Source organism: Nicotiana tomentosiformis, chromosome 10 (assembly GCF_000390325.3).
Source record: "Nicotiana tomentosiformis chromosome 10, ASM39032v3, whole genome shotgun sequence".
NCBI lineage: Eukaryota > Viridiplantae > Streptophyta > Magnoliopsida > Solanales > Solanaceae > Nicotiana > Nicotiana tomentosiformis.
Window position 1 is genome coordinate 60189077 of NC_090821.1, and position 18652 is coordinate 60207728.

The 18652-nt window shown below is 38.2% G+C and overlaps 2 protein-coding genes across 2 annotated transcripts; one reads left to right on the top strand and one right to left on the bottom strand.

Annotated features, from left to right (window-relative positions):
- Nucleotides 1-4968: 4968 nt before the first annotated feature.
- Nucleotides 4969-5289, top strand: LOC104115352 (uncharacterized). Its single transcript, XM_009625961.1, has one exon. The coding sequence runs from the start codon at nucleotides 4969-4971 to the stop codon at nucleotides 5287-5289; it is 321 nt and encodes a 106-aa protein (XP_009624256.1).
- A 9031-nt stretch (nucleotides 5290-14320) lies between these two features.
- Nucleotides 14321-16612, bottom strand: LOC108948359 (uncharacterized). The gene has a single exon (XM_018777381.3). The coding sequence runs from the start codon at nucleotides 16405-16407 to the stop codon at nucleotides 14461-14463; it is 1947 nt and encodes a 648-aa protein (XP_018632897.1). The 5' UTR covers nucleotides 16408-16612; the 3' UTR covers nucleotides 14321-14460.
- Nucleotides 16613-18652: the final 2040 nt, after the last annotated feature.

The following is an 18652-nucleotide window of genomic DNA, read 5'->3' on the forward strand; positions in this document are numbered from 1 at the left end:
CTGTTGCTTTACTTGCTAATTTTGGCTCTCAGAATTCTGTATCCCAACACCCCTACCCCCAGTTATGTGTTGTGAATAATGAAGTTGATGGAGTAAAGTTGAATGGTCTGGAGAAACCTCAAGAATTACAAGATGGGGATCCAAATAAGGGGGAAGGGTTTCCTCATGTTCTGCATGAGTGTGCTCCTGCACAATTGGTTGACCCTAGGATGGACCTTCTAACCTCTGCTACCACTATTACCACTCCTGTCAATCAGAAAAATCAATACTCAGTTCAGATTGAGGATCATGAGGAGATCCTTGAGATTATCAACTCAGAAGAGGATCATGCTTCCCAAATGAGATCATTTATCAATGGAAAAAGCCATGCTTCCTCAGACTTCCAAATTCAAACCCCAAAATCCAAAAATAAACCTAGCCAGAAAAAGAGAAAAGCCATGAGGAAACAGAGTGCATGTATCAGTATAAATGAACCATCAAAAACAGATATGTGTTCTAACTCTACCACCCTATTCTAAAGACCAATTGCATAAACCAAATGGAGCTTTGTCCTTGCCTCAGGTAATTCTGGATCCATGAGTGCAAAACTTTTCTTCAACCCTTCTCTCTCTCAACCCCTTCTTTCCAACAAAGAAGTTGACACTGATAGTAGAAGTGAGCTAGATATCCTCACAGTTTCCCCTAACACTTAGATTAACCAAACAGATGTCCCACAACCTCAACACACACCTACCCAGGTCCAAAGTCAACAACATCAATTGCACCCCTTTGAACTTGTCCTTGAAGAAAGTGAAGAGAGGTTTATAAGCACCTCGACCCTCCCACCAAGGAGGAAATATGTTTAAAGAACGAGAAAAGAGAGGCGTACTGTTTGAGCCTCCCTCAGAATTACCCGAGGAAGATACGGTATTACCATTATCTCTATCAGAAGAAGTCCCTCTATTAATCGTCAGGTTTTCAAACTTCTCACACAGCGTATAATCATCCAGGTCGTCGATATTTTTCAAAACATTATAAAATCGACACCAATCTATACTGTTTGGCCGCATATATCCTCTCAACAAATATTCCCCACAAAAAGATGAATATAGACCTATTCTCTCTGAGGATGAGATGAGACGAGAATTTGAAGATGAAGGAAGTGAAGCATTAGAAGAGGAGCAACATTGTGACCTCTTAATTGCTGCAGTAAATGGAATACCAAATCAGGAAGAACACAGAATCTCCCAAAGATCCAAAATGAGACCTTCACCAAGTCTTATAAGGAGCAAAGCTGCCTCAAGCAGCAGTGTACCACCAAACCATAAACTACCCTCCCTCTTTTAAATTATTAGTACACTCACTTGGAATGTTAGAGGCATTAGGACCTATGGAGCCATTGAGAGACTAAGAATCCTCAGAAAACTCCACAATATCTCCCTCATTGCGGTCCTGGAACCTCTCCTTCAAAATATAACTCTCTTGGATGACACACTCCTCAATCATTTCAAAATCCAACTCTCCATGCATCATGCCATCTCAAACTGTAACAACAAATTTTGGATGTTTTGGGATCAAGAATTCACTGGGACTGTTCTTGAATCAAATGAAGAGCATGTCACAATGGAACTAAAGCATGCGGAAGCATGTGACACCTTTCACATTCTTTCATTTATGCCAAATGTACCCCCCCCCCCTGAGAAGACCATTATGGGATAGTTTAAGGCTAAAATCTACTACTACAGATGTCCCCTGGTGTGCAATTGGAGATTTTAATGTTATATAATCCATTGAAGAAACGATTAAGGGAATTCCATACCAAATCAATAAGACTATTGAGTTCCTTAACATGATTGAAGACTGTGGCTTCACTGATATGGGATTCTATGGTCCAAGGTACACTTAGTCTGATGGAAGGGGCCCCTGTGCCATCGTTTGGAAGAGATTAGACAAAGGTCTTGTGAATAACAACTGGCTAGCTTCTTTCCCTGCAACAACCATCACTCATCTTGCCTCTTCTGGCTCTGACCATTCTCCCCTCCTAATGGACATGAATGTAAGACCAGACAACCAAAAAGGATACTTCAAATTCCTAAACTGCTGGATCAACAATGAAACCTTCCTTCCCTTGGTCCAAGACATTTGGAACAAGCCAGTGCAAGGAAATGACATGTGGATATTTTACCAGAAGACTAAAAACCTAAGCTCTGCCTTGAGTAAATGGTCAAGATAGGAATATGGTGATATTTTCCAAAAGGTCAAAGAATTTCAGGACAAAGTAAGAACAACTGAAGAGACCTGGGCACAGACCAACTTGGATTCTGACAGAATAAGGCTACATGAACTCAATGCCTAGTACATCAGACACATGAAGATTGATGAGTCACTCTTGAAACAGAAAGCACAACTTCAATGATTCAAAAAAGGTGATGCAAACTCCAGATACTTTCATAACTTAATCATAGGTAGGAGAAAAAAGTTGTACATTCATAAGATCAAAACGAGTAAAGATGAATGGGTACAAGGTGATGAAGCCATTGGGGAGGCTGCTTGTGATCACTTTCAGAACTTATTCACTGATCCTGGTAGTGCCATTAGGGAAGATCTACTCTCTTGCATTCCTACTCTGGTAACCCCTGAAGATAATGAGATTCTCACCTAAGATCCCACTATACAGGAAATCAAAGATGTAGTTTTCTCAATGAATCCAACAAGTGCAGCTGCTCCTGATGGACTTAATGGAATATTTTTCCAACATTGTTGGGACATCATTAAAACTGACCCTTTTAATGTGGTCAATGCCTTCTTTTGTGGTGCCACTATGCCCAGACATATGACCCAAGCATGCATTGTACTCCTTCCCAAAGTAGAATTTCCTAACTCCTTCTCAAAATTTAGGCCATTTAGTTTAAGCAACTTCATCAACAAAATTATCCCAAAAGTTATCAACTCAAGACTTGTACCAATATTGCCCAGAATCATCTCTCCAAATTAGACTGGGTTTGTTAAGGGAAGAAGCATCTCTGAAAATATTATGCCTGCCCAAGAGATTGTTCAGGGAATCAAGAAACCAAACATTAGAGGCAATGTGGTGATCAAACTTGATATGGCTAAAGCATATGACAGAGTATCCTAGTCCTTTACCTGCATCATGATGAGGAGATTAGGCTTTAGTGAAATGATCATTGACATAGTGTGGATAACTCTCTCAAACAATTGGTACATAGTAATTGTGAATGGCACCGGATGTAGTTTCTTCCACTTTACCAGAGGCCTCAAGCAAGGAGACCCTTTGGCCCCTGCACTTTTTATTCTGGGTGTAGAACTTCTCTCTAGGATGTTGAATAACCTCACTCATGACCAACGTTTCATTGACTTTTACATGGAAAGGAGAGGTCCTCAAATCACCAATTTGAGCTTTGCTGATGACATTATAATCTTCACCTCTGGCAGCAAAGTTTCTCTTCAGAAAGTCATGGATATCCTCCAATCCTATGAAGACACTTCTGGCCAACTGATCAATAAGAACAAAAGTCACTTCATGACCTCACCCTGTGTATTCCAATACACTAACAGGAGAATCCAAAAAATCACTGGCTTCTCCAGAAAAGACTCCCCAATTACTTACCTTGGTTGTCCCCTCTACATTGTTAGGAAGAGAATTGTCCATTTCAATTCCCTCATATCAAAAGTAGTTAGCAGAATAAGAGGATGGCATGGTAGAATGTTGTCTTACGGTGGAAGAAAAATATTGATCAAACATGTTCTTCAATCTCTCCCCATCCATCTCCTCTCAGCAGTCTCTCCCCCTAAAACTGTGATCAAACAAATTGAAAAGCTTGCTGCAAACTTTTTCTGGGGTATGGATAATGATAGAAACAAATACTACTGGGCATCCTGGCAAAAGCTTTCTAAACCCCAAAATGAAGGGGGAATGGGTTTCGGAACCATTGAGGATGTTTGCAAATCCATGGAGTTCAAACAATGGTAGCTCTTCATAACAAAAGATACTCTTTGGAGTAACTTTCTCAAGGCCAAATACTGTCAGAGATCCCACCCCATCTCTAAAAAATGGCACTCAGGCTAATCGCAGACATGGAAAAGAATGATGGCTAACAAGAAACAGGCAGAAACACACATACAATGGAGACTTCACTCAGGAAATTCAATTTTTTGGTGGTACAATTGGCTTGGCACAGGAAACTTAGCCAGCTATAGACCACAAGGCAGCAGACCTGGCAACATAAGGGTCTTCCACTTCTGGAGCTCAGGAACTTGGGATCTCCAGAAATTGAATGCCACTGCCCCTACCCATATGATCCAATTCATTTCACAAGTCCACATCCACCATAACCCTCTCCTGCCTGACAAACTAATATGGAAAGCAACACCATCAGACAACTTTACTTGTGCTTCAACATGGAATATGGTAAGAGAGAAGAACCTACCCTCTTTACCAATAAGATGACATGGCACAAATACATCCCCTTCAAATGGTCATTCTGTCTTTGGAGAGCTCTAAGGAACAAGCTTCCTACGGATGATACAATTGCTAAGTTTCAAATTTCAACTGTTAACAGATGTGTCTGTTGCATTAAACCCCAAGCTAAATCTGTTGATCACATCCTCAGTAGGGGTCACTTTGCTAAGGCTATTTGGAAAATCATCTCAGGACCCTTGGGATTTTCTTTCACTGTTATGCCTCTACAACCTCTGCTTCTAAAATGGTGGGTTCAGAAGGGTAAAAATTAAATCCACAAGTTACTCATAGACACCATTCCCATCATTATTAGTTGGAATCTTTAGAATAATAGATGCAATGCTAAATATGGCTCCAAAAACTCATCAATGACAAGGGTTCCTTTCTCCATCACTTCTGACACCAACCAGCTCCTCAAAGCTTACTACCCTGATATCCCATGTCCTCTAGGTTGGTTTGACCTCCTCTCAATGGTTGAAAACCTGTAATATCACACTAGCATTACTTCAATGGCATGGCTGAAACCTCAAGCTAGTTTTGTTAAAGTCATTAGTGATGGTAGTGCCTTAAACAACCAGATTAGTGCTGGTGTCACCATCAGAGATTCAGAAGGCCACTTCATACATGCTATAGCCAGTCCTCTTGGTGAAGGATCCAATAATCTTGCAGAAACTCAAGCAGCAGTCTTGGGCATGCAGTGGTGCCTGGCCAATGGCATCACCAAAATTCACCTAGAAGCTAATTTTGCATTGCTTATTCATTGGCTTAACTACACCTCCGCTCCTCCTTGGAATCTAGACACTGAATTGCAAAACCTCAAAGAACTATGAAGGTTGTGTGAAAAGTTCAAATGTTCCCATGTTTACAGAGAGGCAAACTTCCCTGCAGATTCACTATCCAAAATCAGTCACAACCTCCCCACCATAACACACTACCATTGTCTAAATGAACTACCTGAACACATAAGAGGTCAAATTCATTTAGACAAAATTGACACCCCTTCTTTCAGACATGGACAAACCAAGAAATTTCAAACCCCATCTCAACAGGCTTCAACATCCTCTCATGATCATGGTAGACACACACACACACACACATCTAGAGAAGTTGCTCCAATTATTTAACCAATTGCAATTATCATCATAACTGCCCCCTCCGACTTCATGCTTAAACGTAGATCACCCCCTAGTTCAACTCATGTCATAGCCCCCTTACTTCACATAAACAACTCCACATCACTAATATCACACCCCACAAATAACCACAAATCCAAAAACCTACACAGATTCTGCATTTTGCATTCTGCATTCTGTAGATCCCCTCTCCAAATCACACCAGAAAACACACACAGTCATAATCCTACAACAGAAGTCCAAACAAACAAACCTGCAAATCTCTACCTCCCTCCCCCATTCACTACCTACACAGCAACCCCACCAAGCACCAACATCATCACCACTCATCACACCCCAGCAAAACCAAAAACCTGACCACTCATTTCTCTAACACTGTTTTCTCTTTTGCAGGAAGTATGATCATTTCATAGCTTAACTATTTGATTTACCCCCAGTGTGTGCTATTACCAGCAATGCTCAATCTACTGAGGAGACACCAATGGAAAATAGGCCAATTAGAACACCTGAGAAGGCTAGGAATACAGTACTATCTAGGAAGAAACAAGGAATCCTGGTTTTTCAATTGTAGGTCATCAACAAATCAACACCTACTGCAACAACACCAATTGCACCATGTCAGCAACAAACCAATCATCAATCACCCCTCTCTCACTACTACAATTGCTCCAGAAGAAGACTTTCAGAAGTCACCACTGACCTCTAACCTACAACCCTTCCTTCTTAACTAAATGCAACACATATATCCCACCCAAACCTCAATGAACCACTCACACACACATTCATTTACTCCTCCAACTTGCCTCAGTCCACACAAGAACCTGAAGGCAATCATCTAGAAACCCCACAAGAAAAAGAAAGCAAGCAAATAGGTCAAAAAAGCCCAATACCTGGTACCAATAGCCCTTGCACTCAATTCTTACAACAAGTCACATGGGAAAAGTTTCATGTCCCAATACTGCTCAACCCTACCTTACTTTCAGCTTATGTTGCCAGCTCTCACAAGAACCTGGAAGTAGAATGTGATGTTCAAAAACAGGAGCTTTAAAGCTCCAATTTGGCTAACATGTTTGTTTAGTTTTGCTGGTTCATTGAGGTAGCTTAGTCAATTGATACAATTCCAGTGTGTGGTATTAGCATCTCTAATGTTCATTCTATTGGAAGGGAATTTCTACAGCTTTTGTAATTGCTCTAGCCGTAGACATTTTTGGAAGGAAATCTTTCCACTCATCTACTTAGTAGAATTAGGATTAGTTGTGCATGTTTGTATAGGTGACCTAGGCCTACTCCGCCTTGTTTTTGTATACCCAATTGGCTATCAATGTTGGATAGACAATTGGAACATCATCTTAGGTCTTACTGCACATAGTTTCTAGGATTCATCTAGTCGCTAGATGTTGATGACCAGATATTCCATCTTTTTTTATTTCTGGAGGTAAGGTTTATGTCCCACTCCTTTGTTGTACTCTTTTTTATATGTGTGAAAATCAGCCCTAGGCACAATGCCTAGTGGATTCAAAAAAAAAAAGTACAACTGACCCCATGCACTCAATAAGAAACAAACCTAGCCTTAGGTTGAAAGTAGTGACGAGATGGGACAAAGGTTAGACTCCAACACCAATAGCCAACGACAACTCATAATAATATAATAAAAGTGGTTCAAGAATTAACTCAGAGATATGATGCTCAGCTAGTTCACAGTTACGAAAAATAGTCATACTTTTCAAGTATAACAGTAAAACCCAAATCATTCATCGAAATCACCAAAATATGAGTAAGTCAGAAAAACTATGATTTGTCCCAAAACCTTTCAAAAATAAATAAGATATTTTATTATCAGATAGCATGAGGAAAGTACATCTCTATGCCCATATGTCAATGTGCATGTGAAGTCATAAATGTCACAAATCTGTATAACATGAGGAAATGCATCTATATGTATGTATGTCAAGTATGCATGTCATATGCAATGCATCCCAGTGATGAACTCATGTATTCACACTCTCAGAGTACTCAATATCCCACTCCCACTCATCGCGCTCAATCACTCAGCACACTCAGTCACTTAACATTGTACGGTACCTGCTGTGACGCGCAACCCGATCCCATCATGAATCAACACTAAGTGCGCTCATTATGGGTGCGCAGACTCCGGAGGGGCATATCCTGCCTAAGCGCTAATATTTCTTGTTGTGGCGTGTAGCCCGATTCCATCATGAATCAATAGTGCATGTTGCGGCGTGCAGCCCGATCCCATCATGAATCAACAATACTTGTTGCGGCATACAACCCGATCCCATCATGAATTAATAGCACTTGCTGCAGTGTGCAACCTGATCCCATCAATATCACTCACAATCCGGCCCTCAGGCCCCAACTCAGTCATCAATCTCTCCAGTATCTCGGGCTCACAAATCGCATGCCAATAAGCCCAAACAATGACAACATTGTGTGACAACAAATGGTAACAAAGACTAAGATATGATATGCAAATGAATGACTATGACTGAGTATGTAACTGCAATCTAAGCAAAAACTCAACAGCAGATTTGACCTCAGTGGGTCCCAACAGAATAAACATATAGCCTAAACATGGTTTTTAACATGGATTACAACTCAATTACTCTAGCACGTAGAGATTTCATGGATAAAAATAAGATTAGGTAACTACACTGTATCACAGAATCAACCGAGTCATAATTCATATGGTGCACGCCCACACGCGCGTCACCTCAACACCAAATACATAACACGTAGATTCCAGGATTCATACCCTCAGCACCAAGTTTAGAAGTGTTACTTAACTCAAACAAGACGAATCCAATACTGAGCAAGCCAAACAATACTCTATAAATGCCAAACAATACTCTAGAAACAAAAGCCCACAGTCAACCAAAAAGTCAAACTCGGGCCCGCACCTTGGAACTCAACAAAACTCTCAAAATTTGAGAACCCATTCAATCACGAGTCCAAGCATTCTAGTTTCATTCAAATCCAACTCCAAATCGATGTTCAAAACTCAAAAATTCACGTTATGAAATTTTAGACAAAATCCCCCAATTTCTCTTAAAAATACATAATCCCATTACCAAAAATGAAGATAGATTAGCAAAATATAATCACAACCTTGTTAATAATTCCTACCCCGATCCATGTGGTGAAATCCCTATCCAAAGTTGCCCAACACCGAGCTCCAAATCGCAAAATATCATAAAAGAATCAAGACCTCGAATAAAATAGAATCTGCCCAACCCTTTTCGCTTCTGTGAATAATTGAGCTACTTCTGCGACGGGAAGCCCGCTTCTATGGAATAATCTAGAAAAATGGACCTTCGCACATGCGGAAAAACATCCGCTCTTGCGCAATCACATGTGCGACAATGAATTGCGCATCTGTGCATAAGACCGCTCATGCGCCCAAAGATTTCGCTTCTGCGCGCACGCAAGTGCGCTTCTATCTTCGCATCTGTGATGGTCCCCCAGCCTAGCCGTTTCCCACTTCTGCGACCACTTGTCTGCATCTATGGACTCACATATGAGTCCATTCTTCCGCAGATGTGGAATCACCAGCACTCCTTCAGCAATGCAACATCCGACAAAATGATTAGAACCTCATCTGAAACTTACCCGAGCCACTCTGGACCCCATCCGAATATACCTACGAATCTCATAATATAACACAGACCTACTAGAGGACTCAAATCACACATAGCAACATCAAGACGGCGAATCGTACCTCAATTCAAACTTAAATGAACTTTGAACTTTTAACTTTCAAAACTCGCGCCGAAACATATCAAATCGAGTCGGAATGAACTCAAATTTTGCACACAAGTCCCAAATGACATAACGAAGTTATTCCAATTCCCGGAACCACAATCCGAATGCGATATATTCAAAGTTAACTCCCAGTCAAACTTATGAACATTACAAACCTTCAAATTTTTAACTTTTGCCAATTAGTGCCGAAATCTTTTAGAAATATCCAAGTACAAATTCGGGCACACGCCCCAATCCAAAATCACCACTAGGACCTAAAGGAACCATCAAAGCTCCGATCCGGGGTCAAATACACAAAAGTTAAACTTGGTCAACTCTTCCAACTTAAAGCTTCAAACATGAAATTCATTCTTCCAAATCACTTCAGAATCACCTGAAAACCAAGACCAATGATTCACACGAGTCATAATATATCAAACGAAGCTACTCAAGACTTCAACTAGCTGAACGAAACACAAATACTCAAAACGAATGGCTGGGTCGTTACAATAGATTACATGGTTCCTTATGAAGTCAACCACTTCACATTCTTTGATCTTTTGGTAAGAACCTGATTCAACTCATTTAGAGAAATAATCAGTTAAAACTAAAAATAATCTTACCTTCCCGAGGCTCGATGATAAAAGACCAACTATGTCCATCCCTCATTTCATGAATGGCCATGGAGACACCACTGAATGCAAAAGTTCTGGTGGTTAATGCACTAACTGTACATGATGTTAATATTTGTCGCATTTTTGTATGAACGACTTTACGTCCTACTCCATTCGGGGCCAATAACATTCAACCCTGACCAAATTGAGAACCAACGAGTCCGCACCGGAATAATTTCCACAGACTTCTTCATGAATTTCCCTCATCACGTAATCTGCCTCGATGCCCCTAGACACTGGGTCAGTGGTCCTTGGAATGACCTCCTGTACAACTGTCCATCAATAAGGCAATAGCGAGGTGCTTTGGTCCGTAATGCCCGAGACGCTTTTGGGTCTTCAAGTAATTTATCATGTTTGAGATATTCAATGAACTCGTTCCTCCAGTCCCAGATCAAGTTGGTTGAGTTTACCTCGCAGTAGCCATCCACACCTAACACCAAATATAGCAATTGGACGACCGTACCAGAATCAGATCCTTTCATCTCCGTGGATGACCCCAAATTAGCCAACGCGTTTGCTTCCATATTTTTCTCCCTCGAAATTTGGATGATCGACCACTCTCTGAATCATGCCAGTAACGTTTGAACATTGTTCAAATACTGTTGCATGCGTTTCTCTTTTGTGTCAGAAATCCCATACACTTAGTTTACCACCAGTTGGGAGTTGCACTTTTTCTCAATGACCTCAGAACCTAGTCCCCGAGCTAGTTCAAGTCTTGCAACCAAAGCCTCGTACTCGGCTTCACTATTAGTTAATGGTACATTTCTAATGGCATGCCTTAGGGTTTTCCCCGAGTGCGTGATTAAAATTACCTCGAGACTAGACCCTTTTTACGTTGGAGGCTCCATCCATAAATAAGGTCGAAACTCCCGATGTCATTCCCAACACCAACACTACTTCCTTAGCAGCCAGAGGCATTAACCCCGGACTGAAGTCGGCCACGAAGTTGGGCAAAATTTGTGACTTGATTGCAATCCTATGTTTGTACTCAATGCCGAGTTTGATAACTTCGACTGCCCATTTAGCCAAATGGCCTAACAACTCAGACTTGTGAAGGACATTCCTTCATGGAAAGGTTGTCACAACGGCTATTAGTGACATTGAAAGTAAGGCCTAAGCTTTTGAGACGCAACTACTAAAGCTGAGGCCAGCTTTTCTAGGTGCGGATAACGAGTCTCTACTCCTAACATAATAAACAGGAAATTACGTACATTCTTCATATCGGACCAAACCGGTACTTACCGCTACTTTCGAGACTGCTAGATAGATCAACAACAGCTCGCCTTCCCCCAGTTTTGACAGTAACGAAGGGATGGATAGGTACCTTTTCAGGTCTTTCAGTGCATGTTGGCATTCCGGAGTCCATACGAAGTCGTTCTTCTTTTTTAGAATCGAAAAGAAGTGATGGAACTTTTTTGAGGACCTTGAAATGAATCTGCTGAGAGCCGCCAACATGCCGGTCAGTCTCTGTACTTCTTCACACTTGTCAATTGGTCCGGGATGTCCTCGATAACTTTGATTTTATTGGGATTCATCTTGATCCCTGTTTGAGAGACCAGGAACCCCAAGAATTTATCGGAACCAACCTCGAATGCACATTTCTTTGGGTTGACCTTCATGTTATGCTCCCGCAAGATGTCGAAAATTTCCTAGAGATGTTTCAAATGATCTCCAGCATTTAAAGACTTAATTAAACATGTCATCATAATGGAAAAATATAAGCACGAAGCAAAAACATGAAGTATCCAAAGCTATAAGAGTGAAGTAATTAAACATTCCTGTACTTCCTAATCCTAATAATTTAGGAGGATTCACTAATTAAACATTCCTGCATTTCCTCTTTGCTTATTTGTACTAGTCTACGCAATAAATACTAAGTAGCATAAAATTAATCTTTTTATGAAAACCGACCAAATTTTATACAGAGATTAAACAAGTTCCACAACAACTTGATTCTTCTCATCATCTAAGGGCAGAGATATATACTTGCCGGCCAACATCTCTATCTCCGAGGGCAATTTTTCATCATTTAAATCCGGATTAATTGCACTGATGGTCATCCAACTTATTATTTATTTCACAAAAGTCACTCAACTTTATCTTTGTAACTTAAAAGTTATTCTAGTTCAAAACCTACAAAATATCTAATAAAAAATATGACATGACATTACATTTAATTAAAAAATCTAACAATAACTACATAAGATTAAATAGGCCATATCTAAGTTAGACCCATTTCTTCTTCATACCGATTTAACCTATAACCAAAATGGATTATTAATATTTGAATAATTAACTGGACTAACACTTTGATTTTGTGGTTAATTTATAGAAAAAGAAGTCTAAGAAATTTAAGAAAAATTAGGTCTTTTGAATTTATCTTTAGATTTTGGTAGTACATTTACGGTCAATGACACAATACGTTGTCTCTTTCTTTTGTCCAAATTATCGCTATAGGCTGTCTACGATTGTGGTGTGTATTGACAATTTTTACTATGCAATTTCATTGTGGGTGTTTCTTACTGAGCAATATTTTTGTCTGTTAGTATTGCTTAATAAGCAATATTTTGACTTTAATGGAATAGTAATTTGTGAAAATAGGTTCTTATTAGCTTGTTGTTCTTGTCTGTTAGTGGTACATATAATTGTTATGTGGGATTGATATGATAGTATTTAACTTCATGAAAAATTATAAAATGATATGAAGGATGCAAAAACTGGTTATGTGCTAGTTCTGTTCATATTTTTAGTGAAATTATAGGTGGTGGTATTAAGTTTATTACGTAACAAATTAAGTAAGATATTTTTAGCACAAAATAATTGTTCTCTTCTTTTCCTTCTAATTGTCAAAATATTAAAACTCATTTGGGTTATGGGTCAAATCTAATTGTGGATGAAATGAGTCTAAATTGGATATGATCCATCTAAGCTTATGTTGCAATATAATTAAATTTTTTAATTAAATTTAATGTCATGTCATATTTTTTATTGGATATTTTGTAGGTTTTGAACTAGAATAACTTTTAAGTTACAAAGATAAAGTTGAGTGACTTTTAAGTGATGAAAAATAATTAAGTGACTTTTATAAAATAAATGATAAGTTGGATGATTTTCGGTGAAATTAACCCATTCAAATCCTTGCAATACATATACAAAGTAAGTAAAGTCACATTGTTTGCCTAACTTTTATCGTTATAGTAGGTAAAGTTAAGTTACTCTAGATAAAGCTTGGCGATTTTATATTTATTTAGATAAAGTTCAGTTATTTGAATGAGACATAAGAATAGTTTTGTGGTATTATTGAATAGTGGGTAAAGTTTTATGACTTTAATGTTATAACGAGTAAAGTTCAACTATTTTAATATAATAAAAGATAATTTTATGAATTTACTATTATACTAGTAAAAGAAATAGGCACTTCTCCTTACTGTTTCGTAACCCCATTTGGATTCAATTGCTGATATCACATAATAAGCTAATGATGTTGACCTACATCCATATTAGAGTAGTATTTGAGTTCAGTTAATCCAAGAGCATGAAGAATTTGGACTGTAAACACCAAAACTAGCGCGAAAAGGAGAGTGATTGAAATGAATTTGGTATGCGAAACGATAAAAGTTGAGAGAAGGGGGAAGACGGATAAATTATTTATTTTTTCATTATCCGTTTTGACCCGTCCCATATCCGATCTGACCCGTCCGTTTGCATATCAGCCTCGTTGATTTAAGGATATCTCTCCATAGGCTACGATTTTCTGTTGAAGTAGACATTATGAAATGAAAAATCAAGGAAACATTAGTTCGAGATATATTTCCCCTTTTGACTTATTGCGCATCTTGACCTATGCAAATTTGAACTGCACTAGTTTGGCCGTCCGGGGCACATAATTAACTAAATTAAAAAATATTTAAGATGCCAATAACACATTGTTTAAAAAATTGGGCTAAGGTGTCGTGACAGTTAAGAAATTTTAGGTTTGAGTTCAACTAAAAGTATGAAGTTTATCTCCATATATGGTGTTGATATTTTTAGCCGGTGGTATGATATAAAAAAAATCTCGATCATACCTCTCTCAATATGATACCTGAATAATAAATTTTTTCACTTTTCGACATTCAAACTTCTCAAAAGAACGAGAGGTTCGCTTCGGAGAGAGAATGTCCAGGACTATAGCTCTTTCCTTTCATTCGTTGTTCCTTCTCCAAAACATTAAGAATGTATGAGCTCAGTACTCATATTCAACACCATAATACATATATAACATATACTCCATAATTATTTGTTACTGTAGTATATAACAATACAACTACTGAACGTTTTTATTCAATATTCAACAACAGGAAAGACGAGCAGAACCATGTAGCAGACACGTTTAACTTTCTACAAAGACAACCAAATATTATATTCATACAAGCATTAATCAACTGTTTACAAATTATTCAATAGCTTGATTCTTCTCATCCAAGGGCAGGGAAAGGTACTCGCCAGCAAACTCGCCTTCAGTTTCCGACTGCAATTTTTCACCTTTCAAGTCCTTGCATTTCATATACAAAACCAAGTTCGCCACAAGATATTGATTCATCATCAGATATCCCATCACTGAAACCAGAGCAGTCTGCAGTATCACGTCCAACCTCCTCCACTTATTACCCTTTGCTACACCCATAATGACAAAAAACAATGAACCACAAACCATCATTATTCCCATTGAAAGCCCGTAATATAAATATATCCCAAAAGCTACCCATCTTTGCCCCTTCACCAAATAGGAACTTCTCCTCAATGTTTCATAACCCCATTTCGATTCAATTACTGCTATCACATAAGCTAATGACCAGTTAACATGTAGCCATAGCAGAACTGGCACGAGCACTACCAAAGCAGGAATAGCCAAAAACATTAAGTGATCCGAATCGTATATAATTTCAATTAGTCCTAGAGCTTGAAGAATTTGAACTAAAATAGTCAAAACTAGGGTGAAAACAAGAGTGATTGAAATGAAAATGGTATGCGAAACGACAAAGGTGGAGAGAAGGGGAAAGAAGGACTTTCTGATAGATTTAATCGAAGAGACGAGGTTTATAGGTCTACCATAGGATGCATTAACTGTGCTATATGTAGTTGTGGCTACGGCGCATAGGAAAAGGAGGACCAAAAACAGAGAGTACGATGTTGGTACAATAATTTCGAAATTTGAAAGGAAAAGATGAGGTTGAACGAAACTGATGAAATCATGGTCCGGATGAAAGTTAGCAAGGTGAAAAGAAGGATACACGACAAGAAAGAAAGAGATAGGCAAGAGGAAGAGGATTGAAAGGGCATGGAAATGGGCAGAATTAGCTTTGAATATGCTCATTGCTGATTCTACGACCTCTGTCCATAGGCTAAGATTTTTCGTAGAAGTAGACGACATTGGAGGTGGATGATCATTAGCTAAAGATTGATGAAGAAGAAAATGCTCGATTTCCAAGGGCAATTTTTCACCATTCAAGTCGTTGCAACGCAGATACAAAACAACATTCCCCACAAGAAATTGACTCATCATCAGATAGCCAGTTACTGAATTCAGAGCAGTCTGTAATATTACCCCTGAACTTCTCCATTGATGACCCTTCCCTGCATCCATAATGACTAAATACATGGCACCTAAAACCACCATTATTCCCATCAAAAGCCCGTATAAGAGCATCATCGACAAAGCTACCGATCTCTTCCCCTTTACCAAATAGGAACTTCTCCTTAGTGTTTCGAAACCCCATTTGGATTCAACTATTGCTATCACGTAAGCTAATGACCAATTAACCTGCAACCATATCAAAACTGGCACGAGCATAATCAACACAGGAATAACCATAAACAAAAAGTGATTCGAGTCGTATTTAAATTCAATTAATCCAAGAGTTTGAAGAACCTGGACTAAAAAAACAAAGATTAGGGAGAAAACGAGAGCGATTGAAATGAAAATGGTATGCGAAACGATAAAGGTGGAGAGAAGGGGGAAGAAGGAATTTCTGATAGATTTAATAGAGGAAACGAGGTTGATAGGTCTACCATAGGATACATGAAGCGCGATGTATGTAATTGTGGCTACAGCACAGAGGAAAAGGAGGACCAGAAACAGAGTATATACTATGGGTACAATAATTTCGAATTTTGAAAGGAAAAGATGGGACTGAGGAAATTGAGTGAAAGTGGTGAAATGATAATCAGGGTGAAAGAGAGCGAGGTGGAAAGAAGGATAAACGACGAGAGAGAAAAAGATAGGCAAGAGGAAGAGGATTGAAAGAGCATGAAAATGGCCACAGTTAGCTTTCAATATGTTCCTTATTGATTCTTGGATCTCTGTCCAAAGGATACGATTCTCTGTAGAAGAAGACGACATTAGAGCTAAAGATCAATGAAGAAGAAGAAGATGATGAGCACTGTGAAGTGGAAAATGAAAGAAACTATATTTCGTTGACTTCAAATAATTCACCCCCCCACAGAAAAAAAATACAGACGCTGGCATAGAAGATTTCTTCATTTCACCAAGTCGTGATATCAAATATTTGGTCCAGATATTAAAACTGAAGTTTCAAGGTACTTTCTTTGGGACTTAACTTACGTGCTGAAGTTGTCTGTTTTATTATTATTACTACTAATATATAGGTAATTAGTTCTATTTATTGTACCTGCATGCAATTATCTTTTGGTGACATAACAGTAGTAATGTTTTCTTATTTTTCCCAAGTGGTGTCAATTACCCGCATTGATTCATGTTTGAGAAATGCTTCATGATATAATTTTTTTCATATTCAAAATTCAAACACGAGACCTCCTCTTATAATGATTTCTCTTCTTATTCCTACTTAAATGCGAGTTCCCAAGATTGTTTGATAACTAATGACATTTTCTTTTGTCGTGGTGACAATAATTGGGGCCAAGATGGTGGAGGGGTTGGGAATTTCCCTTTCACGTGATGTCACAACATTACTAGGCAGTTTGACTTTTATTAAGTGAGCTAAGCCAAAATTAAGAAAAGACTTACTATTCTCATACCCCTATTCAAAGCGGAATCAGAATTTAAAATTTATAGATTTTGAACTTGTAATCGAACCCATAGTTCATTAGTTACTGGATTCGCAGTTAAGTATTTATACATGTTTAGTTGATTTCTTATTATAAATACAAGCTATTGGATTCGTCCAAACTCATAGGTAACAGTACCACACTCCCTCAGCCTTTACCCCTATTCTCCGCACAAGCTGCATATATATGTAATAGTAACTATATTGACCCCCTGTCTTCTGTAATTCTATCTTTCATTCTCTTGCTACCTCCGTGGAGTGCATCAAATTCATTTTTTGAAAGTTCACTTGGTCTCTCAATATTCTTTTAAGCACTCATCCTCGTTAATAATCTGTATTCGAAAAATAAATTCTGAAAATTTAAACGACGAAAACCAGAAATGTAGAAAAAAGATTAATTCGAGCTCGCGAAATTTATAATGTTTCCCTAAGGAACTTAATTCTCTCCTATTACCCGAGGTTTAGGATTATTTCCTTCCAGGATAGAACGAATTACTTTTACTGGTGTCTTCAAACCCTAGTGACCAACGAGCTCAAAAATCGGTAGCAAATCACGCTCACTTTAAGAGTTAGAAGAAGTGCATTTGTATATATACCCAATAAATATCTTTTTCTCCTCCCATAAGTGATAATAATAGATAATTGAGAGGTTAATTTATTAATTATTAATTAGTTCAATATTTTAGTCGTCCATATAATAATTGTGTTATTATCGAATTGTGCGCGCTTCAATTATTTTAATACAAGTAATGAGTTAATTATGTTCGCTTAGATAGATAATTTTTTTAAAAAACACGTAAAATTCTTCATAATCCTTCCACGTTTGTTCAGATAAGGTCGTCCTCAGATAGGTGATTTCAGAATCATCTAGGGTCTTATTGGCATTTCTTAATAGTAGTATAGTAAAAAGAAGAAAAAACAACGTAAAAGATCGATCACCTGTCAATTTTGTATCTGTGACATATTATATATCACTACAAGAAAAAGGACTTTTAGTGGCGACCAAGTGAGCGTTGACTATACTAAGTGACAGATACTTATTGGTTGCGACTTATAATGATCGTCACAAAACTTATTTTGGATTGCCACTAGAATTCACTCTAGAGAATCTGTCGCCACTAAATGCTAGCCTTTGGTGGCGACTCATACCGCCATAGATCATTGGCGGCGACCATGGGTGCAATAAAAGCCTGACTTTGATGGCTATTTTTGTCGCTGCTAAAAATTACATTTTAGTGATAACTTGATATTGCCACCAAATCTCCATTTTGTGGCATCAAAATGTCGCTACTAATTATATTTTCTTTTAGTGGCAGTAGGTTATAATCGCATAAGCTCTTATTTTTTGTCACAACACATGTTTTCCATAAAAGGATTTTTTGTTTTAAAAAAATATATAAAACTATAGATATTTGTACAACTCAATAACAATTCTCAAAATAGAATTGTAGTCTTTTTAATGTTAAAAATTCTACACAGTCAAAAGTAGTCAATGTATATAAGTTGCCATTTCACAAACACAAACAAAAAAGGAATAGTCTTCAAGACATACTCCAATGT